General features: G+C 48.6%; 3 protein-coding genes across 5 annotated transcripts; all 3 read left to right on the top strand.

Annotated features, from left to right (window-relative positions):
• Nucleotides 1–3,473: 3,473 nt before the first annotated feature.
• On the top strand, nt 3,474–4,243 carry LOC120646931. Its single transcript, XM_039923464.1, has 2 exons — nt 3,474–3,676; nt 3,796–4,243. The coding sequence occupies exons 1-2, from the start codon at nt 3,592–3,594 to the stop codon at nt 3,969–3,971; spliced, it is 261 nt and encodes an 86-aa protein (XP_039779398.1). The 5' UTR covers nt 3,474–3,591; the 3' UTR covers nt 3,972–4,243.
• An 8,608-nt stretch (nt 4,244–12,851) lies between these two features.
• LOC120646932 (FAD-linked sulfhydryl oxidase ERV1-like) lies at nt 12,852–15,631 on the top strand. 3 transcript variants are annotated; one of them, XM_039923467.1, is made up of 7 exons: nt 12,852–13,236; nt 13,320–13,403; nt 13,685–13,732; nt 14,168–14,232; nt 14,782–14,859; nt 14,946–15,035; nt 15,180–15,631. In XM_039923467.1, the coding sequence occupies exons 1-6, from the start codon at nt 13,069–13,071 to the stop codon at nt 14,989–14,991; spliced, it is 489 nt and encodes a 162-aa protein (XP_039779401.1). In that variant the 5' UTR covers nt 12,852–13,068; the 3' UTR covers nt 14,992–15,035; nt 15,180–15,631. The 3 variants fall into 3 exon arrangements, with proteins under 3 accessions (XP_039779401.1, XP_039779400.1, XP_039779399.1); XM_039923466.1 differs by lacking the exon at nt 14,946–15,035 and having other exon boundaries at nt 15,180–15,332; nt 15,417–15,631; XM_039923465.1 differs by lacking the exon at nt 14,946–15,035.
• Nucleotides 15,632–16,909: 1,278 nt separating this feature from the next.
• Nucleotides 16,910–19,011, top strand: LOC120648871. Its single transcript, XM_039925510.1, has 3 exons — nt 16,910–17,385; nt 18,252–18,295; nt 18,608–19,011. The coding sequence occupies exons 1-3, from the start codon at nt 17,283–17,285 to the stop codon at nt 18,827–18,829; spliced, it is 369 nt and encodes a 122-aa protein (XP_039781444.1). The 5' UTR covers nt 16,910–17,282; the 3' UTR covers nt 18,830–19,011.
• The last annotated feature ends 1,949 nt before the right edge of the window (nt 19,012–20,960 follow it).

The raw sequence follows: 20,960 nt of genomic DNA on the forward strand, positions 1-20,960 counted from the left end.
GCCTCGAGACTAATCCCGGACACTGGCGAAAGGCGCCAGACCCGGCTGGCTCTCGGCGCTTTTATCTTCTCGCGCGACGCGAACCGAGCCATGACGGCCGCCCAACTTTTGGCCGCCGCCGCGATGGCGATCGCGTTGGGGGGGTATGGGGATCCGATGACGCGCTCGGGGCTCCAGGACGCGGCGCGGTTGACGAACTGACCGGAAGCTAGACTAGATATCGGTTAGGCAGTTTCGGGTCGTGGTCGCGAGCCCAACTGACGAAGGATCCAGTGGACATGTTCCTTCAGGAGATTTCCTTTCCGCACATGGCTTCATCCGATCCAGTGCGCGTAGTGTCGCGATCACGCGGCGCGGGGCGTGTCATCCACTTATCCTCGGATGGCATGACATGAGCCAGTCCCCAGTCGGACGCCTTGACTACTGATCTGGGTGAGCTAACACCAACCAACGTGGTGGGGGCACCAGATTAGAATTTCAGTGCGCAGCTCAGAATAGATCCTCAGACGACTCTCTGTACCCAAGCGCAGTAGATTAAGACTGCGTGTGGCTTTGTTGATTTGATTCGCGCATTTATTCGCAACGTGCAGCGGCCGGCTGGGTTGCTGCGACCACCCTTTGGAGGCTCTGACAGTGAGACGGCAATCCTTTTTGCAAGGGAGGAACTTGGAATTTTTGACATTCGTGTTGGATGCAACGGGAGCCACTCAACCAAGTTGGACAGCTAGTCAGCTCGAAAAGAATTCTCCACTGCTAGTTAAACAAGCAAGAAAAAAGGAGAAGCAAAACAAAAGATACTCGTCAAAGCATGGACAGCTAGATCCTCTACGTACGTACGCAGGCAGCAAATTCAGGAATAACCAGCTGAAACATATTGGGGGGGGGGGGGGGGGTAAAGGAAGTCTAAGCACAAGACTTAGTCCAGTTTTAATGGAGGTTTAATGAAGAATTAAATTTCATGCCACATCTTCAATTTCACCGATATGGCGAAGAAAGAAAAGTAAGGAGTTTCATAGAATAAGAAGAGAAATGTCATCCTTATAAATTTTTTTTTGAAAGATCTAAAAAAAATTGCCAGCATATATATAAATAAGAGGAATAGAGTTTTACATGCACAAGTTGCGCAAAAACCAACTCCCAGATGAACAGAACGATCATCCAGGCACAACACTAAACGGACTACTCAGCAAGAGAAGAGAAGAGAGGGCTTTTGCCCCCTCCAAAACCGCCTCATCCCGCCACAGAGTTCTCACCATTGCGAAAAATACGCTGATTTCGATCCTTCCAAATGGTCCAAAGCACCAGTGTCGGTGTCAAGAAAACAGGGTCCCAGCCCAAGAGGCCGTTGGAGACGCTCGATCGTCGCACCACACGTAGATAGGACCATGAGTGGGCCCAACTGAGTTTCATACCCTGAGGCATCCAAGGGAGCAAGCGGACTACCTTGCTCCTAAGAAAATGGACTGGCAGCTCACAATACGTGTAGCCTTAAATAAACTACTATTATCTCATTCTAACACAAGGACGCACACACCCCAAGATAGAGGTGGCGACATGCATGGAATAGCTATAAATAGGACCTCAAGGTGTGGTCCTACGGATAAGACATTTCATAAAGGTGTGGCAGGCATGTGCCTTTCTCTTTCCACCCACTCCCGAAGTGAGAATATGTATCCCGGGATGTGTTTGCACCATACACCCTCGGGGCATGTATTAAACATCGTGGGGGGAGGGGGTAGTTGCACCCCCTCTCTCCTTGCCCACTTGATCACGGACTCCAATGTGATAAAGGGGAGTTCCTGCCACACCCAATGCATGAAGGGCGAAGGGTGGTGCATGCATGCCTAGGCAACTACATGCTCAGAGACATGCATGTACTAAAGAAGGGGTACGTCACATCGGCCGGGAGGTGGGGGGAGGGGAAGAGGAGATCAAGAGAAGGGAAATGGGCCTTTTTTTTCTCCGTCAGTGTTTCTAAGCTAAAGAGCAAGCTCTGCTCTAGTTTATACACAATCACAAAATATACAGACAAGTAGGACATAGAGATGTTATCCTCCGGGATACCCGAACCTAGGTAAAATTTTTGTGTGCTCACTGTTCATGTTGTACAGGAGATCGTCTGCCGTGCGTTTGTATGGTCTGGCGAAGCTTACTTGTCTTATAGTTTAGGTGCTTTATCTGTTTTTGGTTTTTGAGAATACGCCTCCTCGACGACCAATGGTTAACGGCAGTTCTGTGGAGTGGTTTTTAGTGTTCAGCATCTGGCCGAATCTCTAAATGGGGGTTCTGCGAATCCTTACTTGTGGTATTCACCCACTGACAACTAGGCTAACCAGAGTATGCAGCGCCGGTGCGTTCGGTGTTGTCAGCTGAAGAAGTTCAGAAAATCAGTCAATCACCAAACTGATGGTACTCCAGTTCGCGGATGCAACGCCACACTATTGAAACAGTCGTCATAAAACTCAGCCGACACAGTTAACTAGTTCTCATTCTTAGTAGTTGTACCATAAAACTGTGCACTGGGATTGACCTTACCTAAAAATTCATAGTTGACAAATTGAAGCCACACCAATAGAATTACAGCATTTCACCTCTCATATATAGTACTGGAAGATTCTAGTTAATAATAGCGTGCTCATACAACCAATCTAGAGAAAATCCTTTAATAATGTGAATGCACCGCAGTAAAATCATTCAATGTGAACACAGTGCACCCTATTTCTACCCCAACTCTTATCTTCTATATATAGCCCTAATAAAGATGTGCTTGCTTCATGAGCAGGACAAACAGATCATATTCGCCCTTTGGTCTCGCTTCACTTAAAGCAAGGGTAGACAAAGGCGAAACAAAAGGAACACGAGGCGAGGTCAGGGTCAGGGTGGAGACTGGAGACCGAGTAGACGTACTCGTAGCGTCGTGGCATCCTTGTCCCGCAGGAATGACACGTCCACGTAGTCGTCGTGTCGTTACGCCCTCTTATCCGTCGAGGTGGAATTCACAAACTGGACTTTTGGAAAGAGAAAAAAAATTCACGAACTGGGTCGAGAGAAGCAGCTGTTGCGAAGTTAGCAGGCGTCTGGGCCCAGCCCACCAAGCAGCTCGCGCGGGTGACCTAACTCCTTCCACTGACACGCCCCCGCAACCCCCACCCAACCGCCACATACCCGCGGCAGGAGCCAGCAGCTACTGCTCCTGCACATGAATCCCGCCTGGGCCCCGCTTTATCAGGAACCCGCGCCGACGTGTCCGCCGCTGCCTACCGCCTCCTGGCACGTGCCCGCCGCCGCCCCGTTAACTAACTGCCCGCAACCACCGTACCCACCCGCGGCCGCCCATCTGACGCCGCGGTCCCACACAAGGCACTCGCGTCCCTGGGCCCGCGCGCCAGTGTCAGGGCGAGCGTGGAGGCCGGTGCTCGCGGCTCTCCTCTGCGCCCGCGTGTACAAATAGGGCGCGCGGAGACGACCGGCCCAACCCCGGTCTAATAATCAGGGGAGGAGGAGGAGGAGACCGAGGCCTAGGGTTGTAGGGTGCTTGGTCCTCCTGGCTCCTGCGGCGCAAGTCCGGCGAGCGGCTTCGGCGATCGATCGATGGGGTACTGGTGGGAGCGCGTCGTGCTGCCGGTGCGGCGGGTCTGGCTCGGCGTCGCGTCCCGCTTCGGGGTTCGCCAGACAGGTAAGAGGCGGCGGCTGAGGCTCTCGCCGGCTGTGATACGATCCGTCGCCGTCGGCGGCGCGGCCCAGGGGTGGAATCGTCTGACTCCGGCGGCGCCGGTTGCTTTGCTTGGTCTGCAGGGCTGTGGAGGCTGCGGCAGGAGGTGAGCACGTGCGAGTACGAGGACGTGCACGTGATGTGGAAGATGCTGAGCCGCACCACCGCGCCGGCGGCGCCCGCGCCCAGGCGGCACAGCCGGTTCCGGCAGCAGCCGCGGCCGTGGGGCGGCAGGTTCCGCCTCTGCCGGGGCTTCTAGATCAAGGACGCGGGGTAGCTCTTCCGGTCGCTCTCTTTGACTTTCCTTCTCTTCTCTGTGTTTTCGGTGCTTGTATCTAGTATTTATCTATCGACCGACCTCGCTCGATGGGCTCTGAGATGTACTTCCATTCCTCCTCGTGTGTCGATTGGCCACGCCTGCAGATGATGCCCGGGGTATGTGAATGAACAGAGCTGTTTGGGATTTGTGGCTTTGTGCTCGTGTTTCTACTCTCCTACTCTGTCGCAAAAGCACACGATATTTTCTTGTCAGAATTTGATGATGCTTTTTTATATATCCTGGATGGCCTTACTAAATTAGTACGTAAAAATACTGCTAGTTTATGCGATCTGTTTAGTAGGTTTCAGGCAAACCAGTCATCTACAGGGCCCAGAGCATCTTCGTTTCGAGGAAACCAGAGCATCTTCAGCTGAGAAAACACGCCGGTCATCAGGAATACAGGAAGAGAGTACTAGCAGAGTACATAGGTTCCCAAAATTCGAATATTCCCCGCACAAGTGTCCCTGCTAGAAGATTATTTCCCCACGTTACATGAGGACTACCAATTGACAATCCATCCGCGAACCCCATCATCGTTCAGAGAAGCCACCAGGAGCGCTGAGTCTGACGTCTCACTCGCCCTGATTCAGTTCTGTCTCTGTGCTGTAGTTCTCGGCGCCCTGGCTGAAGAGCGATCAGCCTCACAAACCATCGCCGAGTGGACGTTGGGCGATGGCCTCTCTTCACCCAACCGATACGTCCCTTCAGGTTCACTTCATCTAGGCTCAGCTGATGACACCTACTGCCTGAGACCACACCCTATCAGCAGCGGAGCAACCACCCCTGTTACTTCTAGCACCAGTAACTTCAGGCATAAGTATTCTCTTAAAGAAAATTAAAAAACGACAGGAGCGGGAGAAGCTTTCGGTCGTTGGACTGACCTTTCGCCTTTAGCATCTCTTGGTCGTCTTGGGTCCCTGCAAAAGACGAGGACCAGGCGGCCAGGGGCGCCCCTGATTTTTAATGGCCACCGGCCGCCACCACGGCAGTTCCCTGCAGCTTCTTTCGAATCCGCTCGTCGGACGCTGCTGTCGCATAGCACTCGCGAGCTCAGATTAAGCGAGGTGCTTCTGTGCAAGTATTTTCTTCCTTTGACGTCCAGCTTCGACCGGCAGCCTACTTTTTTTTATGGGCAAACAGGACGCTATCGTTATTAGGTGATACCTGGGGTACATGTACAATTCCACTTTCACATTGGGCTCTGAATCTGAATGTTCAGAACACAGAACTGTCAGTGGACCGTGTGGTGCTCCTGTAGCGTGAAAACTGCCGGTACAGCAACCGACCAGCAGTGATACTACTTGTGGTGGTGGTGCTGTAGATAACTACAGTTTGATGCGGATTAGCCAGTAGCTCGTCAGCGTCAGGTACCAAGTCGTAAGACCGTCCACAATGGAAGGAGCAAATACACTATTTGACACTGTAGATGCACTGTTTGCCACTGTAGACAGAGAGGGCGTGGGAAACGAGGAGGGAGCAAATTTGCTCTTGCTCCCTCCGCTGTGGTCAGCCTAACCTATTAGTAAATCGGACAGTAGCATGTCAAAGCGCATCCTTTTTTCTGACAGGGCCCTTTCTCCAATAAAACGGACGGTATGATTAGGTCTGTTTTTTATTTTGTGTTTTGAGGCTGCAATCGATTGGGCACTATAAAGCAGGGTCCAGAATGATGGATGATGGTCCTCGCACTTATCAAGCCTTTTTTTCTATTTTACCCCAACATTATCCTTTAATACATGCATGCTTAATGATCATGTAATTATACTTTTTTAGCTTGATTATATTATTCATGAAAGTTTGTTAATGCCTGGGGACGGTCGACAGAGCCATGGTTAATTTATTAGCTCGAGAAATTAAAGCGTGCGTGCGTGCGTGGTCCTGCTGATTTTCATATGCGTCCTCGAGGCCGTCCTCTCCTTGTGTTAGATTAGATTAGGCCCATCGTTTTCTAAGATTCTAATCATCTAATGGGAAGTCCCTAGCTGATTATATATATGTGTGTCTATATATATCTATATATATATATCTATATATATATATATATATATATATATATATATATATCGTTTGACGCATGCAAACAGTCCGAACATTCCAATCAACGGCCGAACGGCGGGCGGCGCGCGGATACCACTGGCGTCGAGGCTGCGGCCGGCCGAGGCTGATGGGGACGCCACAACGGTCCTTCGCGTACGTCGCCGGCGACCGTTCTGTTCGCGTGCGGCCTTGCTCGGGCATCCAATGTCTCGTCTGCCTACTACATGCTTGTGTCGTGTGTCGGCAGCTTATTGAAAATATTAGTCCTGATGATTAGTTATGCTAGTTGCGAGGGAGACGACAAGGGCGAGGCGGCCGTAGTGGCCTATATATCCCGCAGGCTCCATGGACGCGTGCGTAACTGCGTATGCTTTGTATTATATGGGGGACGTGTCATAGGAAATTAGAGCGCCGGGTCGAACCAGTGCCGGTTTCACACTGGCCAAGTGTGCAGGACAGCAGGAGAGAGAGTAGCCGTACGTGCTGTGTCGGTTGCACTGGCGCGGTCGTAGGCGCGCCCATTTCTCAGTCGGGGATACGCTTGCAGCGGCGCCCGGCGCCCGGCGGGCGGGATGGTTAGTTGCGTTCCTCCCACCGCCGGCTGGCTGGCTACCGGTGCGTGGGCGCAGCCCCACCCGGCCGGCCGGGGACCTTGCTTGTATCGACTTTATCTGGTATATCGGCTAAGATCTACTCTGCACGTTGAGTAAATCACACCTGCTAAATAACTCTCTTGCGCTTTCGTCCTCGCTTCGCGCAAAAGGTTGCAACCGGAGTTATTTAGCTTCCCTTGGCCTGGTATTTAAATTGGTCTGGATTCACTACTTCTGCTTCCAGTATGGACTAATTCCCGACGCTACAGTAGCATGCTACAGTAGCTCGCGAATTTTGACCCGGCCCACCCAGTCCGTGGGCTGTTACATTGCTGTTTCGGGCCTTCCGACGTGGGCCACGGAGCCCCGCGTCGTGCGGTTTTTTTATTTTTTTTATTTTTTATTTCTGTTTTTTACAAAAATATATTTTCGATTTGGAAATTTACAGAAATATACCCTGGCCGCCCGGCTGCCGGGCGGCCGGGACCTGAACGCAAAAAAAGAAAAAAAATTGCAGACAGGTCCCTGGGGCCGGTCGCCCGGCAGCGGGGCGGCCGGCCCCCCTCCCACTGGCTGCCCGGCAGCTGGCGGCCGGCTCCCAGCAGCTGGCCCAGCCCTATATAAGGTGTTTGCCCCGTTACCCCCATTTGGCTTACTAAAAATCCAGAAAAAAAGAAGAGAGAGAGGGAGGGAGAGGAGGGGTGAGGGAGAGGCAAAGCGGCGAAGTCCTGTCGGATTTTCAAGGCGGCGACTTTAGGTAACTAAAATTTTCTACATTTTATAAGTAGATTATGTTGTAAATTTTTTTAAAACAGTAGATTAACAATCAGTTCAATTATTGTTAGGAGTGATTAGTGGTACATTTAGATGCAGTTACTTATAGTGATTAGTGTTGATATAGTACATTTAGTGTTAGATTTAGTATTAGAAAATAATAGTACATTTAGTGTTAGATTTAGTATCAGTTCAATTAGAAAATGTTAGAAAATTGTAGAAAATTATAGAACATGTTAGAAATATTTTTAGAAAATGTTAGAAAATAGTTTAGCAATCAGATTAATTATTATTAGGAGTGATTAGTTGTACATTTAGGTGTAGTTACTGATACTGATTAGCGTTGATATAGTATATTAGCAATCCGATTACTCACTTGTGATTGCCAGGGCTCAACACCATGGCATCCTCAGGATCCACGTACATTCCATGGAATAAGGTGACGGAAACAGTCCCCCAAGGAGTCCAGGTGCCTATGTGTTTTTGCGGATCCTTGTGCAAACTAATGAAATCAAGGGTTTTGGGGGACGACTTTAGCAAGAGATTCTTCATGTGCGAGAATTACGAGTACGACCCGCCCAATCATTACGGCAAGGACCGAGCAAAGGTACTACAAAACACTATCAGAGTTTGTCACTTTCTGATCTAGTAATGACTTCTAACATAATTTGGGGAAAGACTCCACCGCCTATGTGATTTCGTGCAGTGGTTAGACACCGAGCAATCTCATCTGGATAAGGACCACGTGGAGCGTCAAGCAAGGTGGGCTGCACAAAGGTGGCAACGAATGCTGCATGAAGAACAGATAGAGGAGAAGCGCAAGAAAAACCAGGAAGACATTCAGAAGAGGATTGCAGAAGTGGAACGTCAGAAGGCAGAGGAACGTGAAGCTGACAGGGAGAGGAAGCGAGAGAGGGCCCGCCGTGCTAAGGAAGCAGGGTCTGAAGCTATTAGGAAGGGAAAATATCTCCGGTGCACTCAGTAAAGTACCACCATGTAATCCCGGCATTTTACATTTCCTAAGGCATGTTAGGTTTACTCACAACACGAGGTTATTGTGTTGCACATGCCATGGTTTTCATTGTTCAAGTATCTAGTAGTACGAACGCCTTAGGCCTCTGCTTTGTAATCGTAGCATTTGTTTACAAAACTGTATTGCAAACCGAAAATTTATGATTCGTAACTACCCTTCTATTTATGAATTTTGAGTTACCAATCTCTTCTGTGTTCTTGGATTGTTCTTCCAACCATCATATATATATAATCAGGGAGAAAAACAAGCTCAAATAATTCGTAATTCATCAAGGAGAGTTGAAAAGTACAGAACAACTCAAATAAAACAAAACACATAACAATTCAAATAAAGCAAAACACAGAACAATTCAAATCAAGCAAAACACAGAACAATTCAAACACAGAACAATACCTTCGTAATATTACATGCTACAATCTGGTGCAAATACATATCCATACATAACGAAATGTAATTATCACATACAGGTCGGAATACATATCCATACATCTGGTTCAAATACATATGCACACATAACGAAATCTAGACGCGACGGGCTCCAAACTCCAGATGCAATCCATCGGTGGGATTTCCAGAAGGTCCAACTTCAGCACCAGCATTATCTTCTTGCATTTTAGGGCACTTCTTGTAAGTGTGACCATCTGCTCCACACAGGTTGCATTTTTTTTCTTCTTTCCTGCCTCAGACTCATCCATTCCGTTACGGATACGAAGTGTCTGCCGTCGACCTACCCCTCTTCTAGCATCTGGATTGGGAATGTACATTGGAGAGATATTTGGTGTAGTGAATGATCCCACACTGCCTATGCCATATATCTCATGGCCCCAAGTGTGCACATCGGTTTCTTTTCTGTAATATTGTGAAATAAAAACCCCAAGATCCAACCCAGATTCTGAACATGGCGCAATGACATGGGAGCATGGTAAGTGAAGAAGCTGTGGCTTCTTGCATCTGCAAAAAACCTTGCCTTCTGGCGTTATCAAGCAATTCTGAACGACCCTTTGTCTGCGGACACCCTGCCCTGTCCTGTCCTTACATGAAACCTCAAACCTTTGATCCTTTGTGCCCATAGAGACCACTTTGTGATATTGAGCCTTTTCAATCTTTTCTTTCATGTAGTTAGTGACCCTATTACAAAAGTCACACCTGGATCATTAAGTAAGACAGCAGCTGCCTGGTACCGCTCTCTGAAGTACCTTGTGCATCCGTATATGATGAATTCAACTATGCCAACAAGAGAAAATCCACGAACATGACGCATTACCATATTGTAACACTCTGTGTGGTTGGTTGTCTCGATCCCATATCGACGACCACCAGTGTCGTATAGAATTGACCACTTCTCCTTAGGTGCATCCTTAATCCACTGTGTGAAAGGTCCGCCGCCGGAACTTCTCCGGCTGGAGGTTGAGGTCTGTTCCTTTAGCAGCTCGGCGCACATGTTATCTAGCACCTGCCACAATGCATCAAACTTCCGCTGCTGATTCTGAGTGCACAATCTCTTGAACAAATTCATAAGTTCCTTATTCTTGAAGCGCTCAAAAAAATTTGCACCCATATGCCTTATGCACCACCTACTCACAACATCTGGCCATAGAGGAGGCTGTCCTCGACTTCCTTCAGGTAGTTGCCTTATTGCTGCTAGAAGACCAGCATATCTGTCACTGATGAGGCAAACATCAGGCCTTCCAGCAACAACGTGAATTTTCACACGTTCAAGGAACCAGTACCAGCTCTCTGTACTCTCATTCTCAACAAAAGCAAAGCGATGGGAACCACCTGCTTGTTGCAATCAACTCCAATTGCTGTCAGTATTATCCCCTTATATCTTTCTGTCAAGAATGTGCCGTCAATACATAGAACAGGAAGACAATACATGAATGCCCTCACACATGCACCAAGGCAGAAGAAAGCACGAAGCAGAAACCCAGGTCCCCCATCTAAACTCGGTACAATGTAGGTATTAGCCGCGCTTCCAGGATTTCTCGGCACAATTGCTGACAGCATGTGAGGCAAGTTATCATATGATGCCTCATATGTGCCAAATCTCATCTCAAACACCCTTTGTTTTGCCCGCCAAGTCTTTGCATAGCTGATTTTGTATTGAAAATGGTCGTCGATGTCCCTCATTATCAATTTTGGCTCATAATCAATTTTGTCCAGAATCACCCCATACATCTTCTTGGCAACAAAAGTAGATGTGATGTTACGGTGAGTTTGAGCAACAGCAGTTAATCTATATGTATGTGGTGTAACAATTGAACACTCCCAGTGTGTCTTGTACTTGCCTTTGTAGGCATGTACTCGCCATGTACAATCGCCATTGACACACTTCACCTCATATTCTTTGCTGCTAGACTTGACAACTCTGAATTCCTTCCTCAACGATATAGCCCAAAGCTTCACAGCATCTTTCACAGCTTCAATGCTAGGATACTTTGCCTCCTGCACGACCTCATTCTCTCTGTATTCGTACTCATTACTCCTAATATCCTGTATCACTGGATTTCCAAAACCATTGCCTCTCCATTCACCTAGCAACGGGTAGTCCTCATCGTCTGATGAGTCCCCACATTCTTCCATCATTCGAGCCTCTTGGTCTTCATTCTGTACAGCTTCCACAATTCCAGGTATCCGCTCACCCTCATCAGCTAAACCTTGCGGCTCAGGTAGAATGGCATGCACGTTCTGATCTTCTTTTTCTCCTACCTGATCAGCTATACCTTGCGGCTCAGGTTCTGTGACATACATGTTCTGATCTTCATTTTCTTGTTCCACTGCTTGGTTCATATGAGATGATGTACTTGTTGATCCTTCACCAAAATGGCATGCCTTCTGGTGAATCTGAATTAACATTGCAAGAGGCCACCCGCGGTCAAGAGCTGCTTGCATGTAAGTCCGCCATTCTTCGGTATTTGCTATAAGCATCAACTCCCAGAAATCCCCTTCAGTTTCCCAATTTGTCACAGTCTGAACGGTTAGGAAATGAGTCTTTGGATTCACATTGAATATCTCGTGAAACCATTTGCGTATGGAACTAATACTCCTCTCTAAGGGTTTATCTATTCCGCACTCTCTTCGTTCAAAAGCTGATAGATCTACTCCATACGCATCAGGAGAAATATATCCGTCAACATAATGAACTTGAAAACGAAGCTTGCTCGACATATCTGGACACAGAATCATGATATTAAATTGATTGCTAATCTACTGTTTCAACAAAAACAATTACAACAAAAATAATTACTCGACATATCTGGACACACAATCATGCTATTTGTAAAACGTAGAAGATTTTTGGTTACCTGTAGTCGCCGGCTCGAAAATCCGGCAGGGCTTCGCCTCTCTCCCTCCCTCTCTCTTTTTTCTTTGTTTCTGGAATTGTAGTGATGCAAATGAGGAGTGGGGGGACCAGCCAACCCTTATATAGGGGTGCTAGAGCCGGCCGCCCAGCTGCCGGGCGGCCAGGGGGGCCGGCCGCCCCGCTGCCGGGCGGCCGGCCCCAGGGACCTGTCTGCAATTTTTTTTTCTTCTTTTTTTTGCGTTCAAGTCCCTGCCGGGCGGCCAGGTCCCGGCCACCCGGCAGCGGGGTGGCCAGGTCCCGGCCACCCGGCAGCGGGGCGGCCGGGGTATATTCCTGTAAATTTCCAAATCGAAAATATATTTTTGTAAAAAACAGAAATAAAAAATGTAAAAATAAAAAAACCGTCCGCGCCGCCGCCGCTTTCCACGCGCCCTCACGCAAATGGGCCCGGACGGTGGGCGCACGGGCATGGCCGCCGGTGGCCGCACCTGCATGCGTAGGCCCGCAACCTCCGAGTCCTTACCAGCCCGTACAGTGACTTCCACACGGGCCACGGCGCTACGGCAGGCAACCACACCGATGGGACCGCGTCTGGCTTCCTGATAACTCCGTATTATCTCGTGTTTGGTCTGCCACATGGTTTCATCTGGCCAGCGGCAGCATGAAAGTGTAAGCACATTGCAAGAGAGTCAGGTGTAAGCTGTACCGTGCGACATGTCACGACTTGCTCCGTACGAACCTGGAACAAGAGGGTGCGAATGATAAAGACGTGCCACTGTGCCAGTGCCCCGTACGCCATGCAACTATGCAAGGGCTGATTCTGAAACGACTCACGCCATGCCAACCAGGAAACCAGGCGCGCCGGGCGTGGCCCAGCTGTTCCTCTTCCTGCCCGAGCCAGCCCCGCCGCACGGGAACAGCCCGCGTTGGAGGCCCATTGATTTCGGCGCGCCAGGCCTCCATTTCCCGTTTTACCCTCAGCCCAAGCCCCAAAGGTAGCCCCCCGAGGCCCCGATGCGGCCCACAGTAAAATCCCCCCCCCCCCCCCCCCCCCCCCCACTCCCCCCGAAAAATTCCAATCCAATGGACTTCGCCTGAAATCCACGATTTTGCCGTGCTTCCCTCTGCTCATCCGCTCCCCTGCCTGCTTCGCGCACCGTCTGACGGTGGCCGTCGTGGCTGCGGACGCTGCGCGCCGCACCGCCTCTCCCCATCCACCACCCACTGCCTTCGCGCGATTGCGCCGCTTGCAGCTCCGGGCCGCCGCGCGCACGCGAGCCCGCGGCCGCCGCCTCGATGCCGCTGCCGGGGTGGAACCCGCTGGCGCCCGTCCTCCAGACCGTCGCCGCCTTCTCCCGCCATCTCCTCATCGCCCCGGACGCTGGCCCTGACGACCACCGCCTCCGCCCGCTCCTCTCCCTCTCCCCGCCGCCGCCCCCATCGCCGCCGCCGGAGATAGTGACGGCAAGTTGTTTCCCTCCGTGCTCGCCCATTTGTCCTTTTTCCGTTTCGCTGAAGTGTCGTAAGGTTTTCGAGTGAATGCGCAGGAGAAGGATGCCAAGGCGGCGCCGCTGACGAAGGAGGAGGTCGGGCGGGCCACGTGGATGCTGCTCCACACCATTGCAGCGCAGGTGCTCGATCTCTTGCCTCTGTGAGTAGCATAACGAGTTATAAAATCAGTTTGCCGTTTGCTTTTGAAGATGCTTTCTGGTTGACATTATGGATTATCGACAAACTGTAAATGGAGGGCAGAAATTATTCATGTATCATAACATACTCATTGACACATATTGAATTATTGATCTGTGTACCTGAGGAACGTGGAAGGGAATAGCTTGTTTGATTTATGAGTTTGTTTTGGATCTCATTAACTAGCAAATTCGATTCCTACTAAATATCTGCCTTGTTTCAGTTCCCTGATGAACCAACGAGGCAGCAAAAACGAGATGCGAAGGAGCTGGTAAGCACAAGAGCCAATCCTAGTAATTTGCTTTAGAGTTGGAGTACTCAGGAAACCTCTGCCGCTGCTTTAGAAGAGGTGTAAAGATATGATGTAACAAGTTATAGCCTGAAAAATCTGGAGGATAAGTTTGATGATGATTTGTATACATTTACTAAATCCTCCAGGCTCTATTCCTTTTCGTTCCTAGCTTAGGCTTGCTTTCACAAACATGCGCTTTTGGTTTAGCATGATTCAGATGGCACATTTAGAAATAAAATATCATAAGCTATGTATTACTAGACTACCACTAAATTTCCATCAAGAACAGTAAATCAAAAACATTCTTTTTTAGGAGGGGCAAAGATGACATTCATATCGCGCGTTTCTATGCTGCATTGCCTGATTACTTGATTTACACAGAAATATAACATTGTTACTGGTTTGCATGTTCAGATGCATATAATCTCGAGAATATATCCTTGCAAAGAATGTGCTGATCACTTCAAGGAAGTTTTGAAGTAAGCAGTCCTCACCAACATCTTTGATAAATTGCAATAGCTATTTAATAGTTCTTTTTTATTCCTTGAAGTGGTTCTGTGCATTACAGGTTTATTTCTTTCAAAATATTTTCACTTGATTGCTTGACAGCCTGTCATTTTATGATGTGATCCAAAAACATCACATAATAACTGTGAACCCGTGGTACTGCAATATGAAAAATGTGTTTTGAGTCTTGGATTCTGACGCTCTAAATCTATTGATTTGGCTGAAAATTTTTCTTTCAGTTTTAAATGATGCACATGATAATTAAACTCTTAACATGTGCATAGATTTTAGTTCATTCACTAAATTGACATCTTACAGGTGACACTGGTGTTTATATCTATGATTGCTGATATCAAACATGGCTGTGTTCTGAATGTTTTAGTAGAGGAGAGCCATTCATCACAGCTGGATATGTTCTTATCCTGTTTTCTTTATCCCATTATTTTCTTGTTTTTTGTTCTGTGGTAAAAGTTATGTTTGAACATTAAACTGACTTAATTATTATGTGTTTTATTTTATAGAGCAAACCCTGTTCAGGCAGGATCTCAGGCTGAATTCTCCCAGTGGTTATGTTATGTGCACAACGTGGTTAATCGGAGGTAAGTCCATTCAGTCATCTCCGAGCTGTTGCTTGGTGTTGCCTTCGAAATCATCTAAGGCATTGTAGTGCTGAATCTGTCTCTAGAATCATAGGAAAAATAAGGTCTCAGGGCCAAATGGAGGAAAATTGATGCATTATACCTATTTGGCACACTTTTTTCTCCAACCATGAGGGGTATGTCAGTATGCAGTTTAAGAGTATATGCTTCCATTCTAATATATTGTAACGATTTTGCAAAATTTTCCGGCCTTCCGGATGCTACTGTTGAGACTGTTCTTATGTGTTTCCCATCTGAGCATTTGTGGTTATCTTTTGCAGCCTTGGAAAACCAATATTTCCCTGCCAAAGAGTAACTGCACGATGGGGTAAGCTGGATTGTCCTGAACGCTCGTGTGACCTAGAAGGCACCAACGACATCATGCCAAATCGATGACGCAAAAAGAAATTCTCTGGAATCTATACTTTGATGAGGATTCTTAAACAAACTAATGTATGAGCACTACTACCAAATCGATGACGCAAAAAGAAATTATCTGGAATCTATACTTTGATGAGGATTCTTAAACAAACTAATGTATGAGCACTACTACCAGGGAGACGAGGAAATAGAATTCAGGGCGCCATGCCGAGTTGCCGACATTACAGAGCGTCTACCTGAATTTTTGTATCCTTGGCGGTGTGTATTAGAGTACGTTGGATATGAATCAGGCGATATTTGTACTTCGTACAGTTTTGCCATGTTAACAGTAATCAAATTTTGCTTTGAGCTACCGATCGTATTCCTGCATTTATTTTTGGCTAGGTTCTGTGTATCAGTGTATGTTGCCTAGTCTGAAGTCTGCTTCTTCTATCTACCAGACCATACCGGTCCATACAGATTTTTGTGCAGCTGAACTGATGTTTTGTATACTATAATAATACTATCACAGGAGTCAGGAGTATGGGTGGGCAAAATACCCGAAAACCGAACCCGAAAAACCCGAGCCCGAACCCGAAAAACCCGAACTCGAAAAACCCGAACCTTAATTCGGGTTCTAACCCACGGTACCCGAAATTATTACGGGTAATTCGGGTATTGGGCCACGGTACCCGAACTACCCGAAAAACAGCCCAACTCAAATATGTTTGTTCATTTTTGCAGGCAGCCCAGCCCAACAGGCCAACAGGCCACCAGCCCACCACGGCCACGGCACCAGCCCACCAGGCTACTAACCCTAGCGCCCCAACTCCAAGACCCCGGCGGCCCGGCCCCCGCACCGCGCGCACACAGCACGACGCCCCCGACCCCAGTGCCCCGCCGCCGCCTCCACACCACGGGGCGACGCCCAGCTGGCCCCGCGCCACCGCCCGGCGCCACCGGCAGACTCCCGCCGAACTCGCCTCCGGGATGCGCGCTCCGCCTCCGCCGCCGGGAGGCCCGCGCAGCCGCAGGGGTCGGCCTCCGCCCGCGGGAGGGCTGCGCAAGCGCAGCCGGCTGCCGCGTCCGGGAGACCCGCGGAGGTGGAGGGGCGCGCCTCGGCCGCCGTCTCCGGGACTCCCGCGCAGGAGCAGGCCGCGGACGCCTCCTCCGGCAGGCGCAGACTTGGGGCCCCGACCCTCTGGGACACGCGCGGCGAGATCCAGACTGCGCCGCCGCCCGCCACCGAGCGACCGAGCGTGCAGGAGCAGCCGTGTAGGCCCCCAAGCTCGAGGCGGCGAGGTCCCTTCTCCCCGGCGTCGCTCCCCGCCATGCAGAGCCCCGGCGACCCCAGCTTCCTCAAGAGTTAAGACCTCGACAACACACAGCATGGTGCCACACCGGCGACCGCCACCGCCGTCCGGCTGTGCCTCAGTTCGGCGACGGCCAGCAATCAGCTCGTCCGCCAGTTCCTCAAATCGGGTAATTCGGGTAAACCCGGACCCGAACCCGAATTTTCGGGTACCCGAATTTTCGTGTTCTTCTTTTTCTAACCAAATTTCGGGTAGTATTTTTGGAAACCCGAAATTTCTAAAACCCGAAAAACCCGACCCGAAATTTTCGGGTAACCCGAACGCCCAGCCATAGTCAGGAGTGTACTTTATATAGAAATAGAAGAGAGGACCGATATTAGAAAGTCTAGACCAACAACGCCTGCAAGTATGGCCATCAATGCATGGAGGAATGCATGTAGGCCACCTTCCTCGCTTTTCCCGGCCATTTTTCTGCAGCTCAGCTCCTCGTTGTTGACGATGACATAAATTCTGCCGTCTTATCACATCAGTTTTTTAATCCCATGCTGACATCTAGCAGTATTGCGAACGAAATTCAGAAACTGCATCACGATTCACGCATGGACCTCTCGCTATCTTAAGAAGAGGAGTCATTTGAAGCCTAAGGAAACGAATTGCAGGCGCGTAAGCATTTGAAACTCTGAAGGGATTGTGGTTGCGCAGGGGTAGGAGATGAGGCGTCCCTCTCCGCTGAGTTTACTGATATTTGCATTTGTTGGCGGAAATCTGCTCATGGCCATCTCCTCTAACGCAAGAAGAGCCAAGAACACCACAGGTACATTCAGCAAACCATCCTATTCTTGGCTCTGGCAATCTTCCTGTATTCTCTCCTGTCAATTTAACCATACGGTTCCTGTTCGTTTCCATCTTTCTCCAGCAATTATCTTACCTTGAGTTCACGGTTTAATGATGGATATTTGAAAAGATTGTTCGTGGGATCTGATGCTATTTTCTCAAAATTAAAAGGAAAAGAAAATAAGATCTGAATCATCTGACCATATTGATAGCTCAACATGATAATGTGAAGTTCGATTCTAACATTCTCCCTTTATGTGGTCTTCTTATGAAGCAACAATACCATTGAAGCCAAAACTATATTTTGCAAAGCTCCATGCATATATGCATCTTATCCATCAAAAACGCTTGCTACTCCCATCTTTCAAAATGCAAGGCAGGGTTCGGCCTGTTGTCTCTCCAAAGGTCATTTTTGATTGTTAATATCTCGTATATTATACTGTTCGAGACTATGAAATCGACATCATATGAAAGTGCACTCAAATTGACTCCATTTTAATGAATATGTATTATTCAACTTGAATCCATGTTAATATATGTGTATTGTATAATCTACAACTTATTAGGCTAATTGTTGACTAAAGATTAAATTTGAGTCTTGAAATGCATGTGCGTCTTAAAAAAGAAAAGGTGGGACTAGTTAGTATGAACCAATTTTCGCCGTCCACTAAATGTATGGACTTCCGACAGTTGTGGGTGCAATCCTGGTTATTTATGCCTTAGATGCTGTTTTGACTGGTTGGCTCTGTTTTTTTTCTCCCAGCATCTTTTTTTTATTCTGAATCATTGAGATTGTATATAGGCCATATATGGCTTATGGCTGACACTTAATTGCATTCATTGCAGATCCTGGTTATGGGAGCATTGAGTTAAACGGCAGGAGACTAAAGGTGTGTGCTCAGACAGTACATGGAAAATGTCCGGCATTAGTAGATCACCAGAACCATAGACCACCAATGACAGTCTGATACATTCAGTTTTTACATGACTTTCCTTAATGTTTCTTTTCTCACTCTCTTTTCAGAATTGAATATTTATCAGAGCATATCTCTTCAGCTTCTAGTGTTGCTAATTTAATACTATTAGTAATCAAATATAACTTGTGCTTCTTGATATATTTTTCTTGAGGCAGTTATTATCCATTACTAATCATAACAGGGAAACCAAGTTCTTACAGATGATTCATCTTGTATCATTTTCAGGAACGATACTCTTTTACTATCCGAAAGACAAGGGAGCTGGAAAATATTAGGACGGATGATTACCTACCTATGGATCCGAGCCCAAGCTCCAAAGCCACTATCAGACCAGGTCCAATTGAGCACGGCACACCTATTCTTCCTTATGTGCCACGGTACCCACCACCTTCTGGTCACCCTAAGGATGTGCCTGCTGCTGAATCCCCTGGATCCCCATCCACTTAGATGCACGCTGAAATCATCCAAATCTGCTATAACCCCAATGTGGTCAAAATCTGCTTTTGTTATGATATTATGATGGTTTACTACCGTACCATACTACCATATGTCTGAAATGTAAGTGTTTTGGGTTTACTACCTAATGCTTGAGTGATGCAATATGTTCTGGTCTGTTCATGATTGAATCAGCTAGTAAGTGCCAGTGGTAACTTGTGCATTACAGTTTTAGTATGGAGTTGGTCTTTTAATTAGTTTTATTTTTGCTGTGGTGATTTAGGTAGTAGCTGCTAAAATCCGGAGTACATGCTTCTAGGAGTATTTTGTACTGCTTGGACATGGCAAGTGCACTGGAACCGTGTGTGTGTCCGCCTTGTCTAAATGACATCAAGCTTTTTAAGGACAATGTTAGGTAGATTTAAGTTGAATCGGTGCTGAATTCTCATGTGGCCATGCATAGGTATTTCCGTATTGGAAAAGCCAACATGTTCCTAAGGGTTTTGCTCGTCTGCTTCTGGGTGGTGGTCGCGTGGGTGGGGCTCCGCTGAAGAGCAAGAGCTCGTCTACCGTACCATACTACGACGGGCGCGCTGCCTGCTCCACGCGGCCACGTTCCGCCTCCGGTACACGGCAAGGACGAGGAGCCGCGGAGCGCCGGGCGCGCTGCTAGGCCGCTGTCCACGAGAGATCGCATACGTTCGGGTAGCAGGCGTTCGGAATCTGATGAATCGAGCGCACACGTGTGAGTGATAACAGCGAGCACCATCATAAACTCCTGACTTGTTCTAGCGCAGAGGATCGATACCCAATCCTTTCACCTGTAGTTGCTGTTGCTGGTAACTGAAATCTAATTGACGAGAGAGAGAGAGAGAGAGAGAGAGAGAGAGAGAGAGAGAGTAGCATTTGGCGAGCATCCTGCATGTGTGTAGACTGTAGAGCAGATGGATGCTGATGGGCGATATGAATGCCGGAAGGTTCGGCGAAACGAGGAAGAAAGAATGCAGGAAGGTTCCTACCTGTATCCTCCTCGTATGGATGGCCGAAATATCTAACCAGTCCAGATTGCCTGAATTTTCTTAAGAAAACCGAATCTTGATGTCGAAAGAATTTGAACGCGTGCTATACTACCCAGCAAACAGTAGGCGTCTATCAGTTTTCAAAATGTTCTCTCTGTCTTTGGGAGGATTCTCAGAAAATTATTGATGCAAGCACGACTGGCTGGCATGGGACTCCTATACATCTTGTGGAAGGTAGATAAGCTATTTATTTTTAAAGCTCATTTAACCCAATTAATTGCTGCAAATATGTTCAACATTTTGATATGATTAACACAACATTTTCCGTAAACAGGTTTAACATTTGACATCAAAATGTTGAACCTGTATAAACGAATGTTGAAATTGGAAGCATGAAAATGCTGAAAATACTTAATTCGAAATGTTGAACGTGACTGAGGCATCTTCTCCGGCAAGGCGGCGGCGCGACGTGCTAGGCGGTGGCGGGCAGCAAGAGGCGAGCAGCAGGAGGCGGAGGTGGCGGCGGGCAGCAGGCGAGCAGTAGGGAGGCGGCAGCAGTGGCGGGCAGCAGTAGGAGGTGGAGGCGGCGGCAACAGGAGGCGACGGAGGCACCGGGCAGCAGGAGGCGGCGGGGTGCGTAGCAAAAGGTGGGCAGCAGGTGGCGACGGTGGCGGCGGCAGCGGCGGCACGCAGCAGGAGGTGGCAGGGGTGCGCAGCAGGCGGACGCCGGCGGCGGCACTCGGCGGAGGAAGGAGCCGAGCAAGGGGAGAGGAGAAGAAAGAGATCGTCGGCTCTCGTGGTCCGCACGAATTTCAAATATTGGAAGATTCAACCTCTTTCTATGAAGATGATAGGATTTGCGGGCTGGCATGCCACAGGTGCACACGGTCGTCGACCCGCACGCGCAATGGCCAGGGCCTCGTACGGCCCACTAGGAAGCTCGTAGGATGTCTTGCATGGGCCTACGGGCTACGGCCCATCCAGGTCGATGACTTTTGACTTGACCTTGCTCAAAACGGAAAGGAGCCGGCTGTTCCCGTTCCCCCCAATTCCCCGTTCGTTCCCGTCGTCCCCAGTTCCCCACTCCACTGCTGCAAAACCCTCGTCTGCAACCTGCAACCAGC

Source organism: Panicum virgatum, chromosome 9K (genome assembly GCF_016808335.1).
Source record: "Panicum virgatum strain AP13 chromosome 9K, P.virgatum_v5, whole genome shotgun sequence".
NCBI classification, from domain to species: domain Eukaryota; kingdom Viridiplantae; phylum Streptophyta; class Magnoliopsida; order Poales; family Poaceae; genus Panicum; species Panicum virgatum.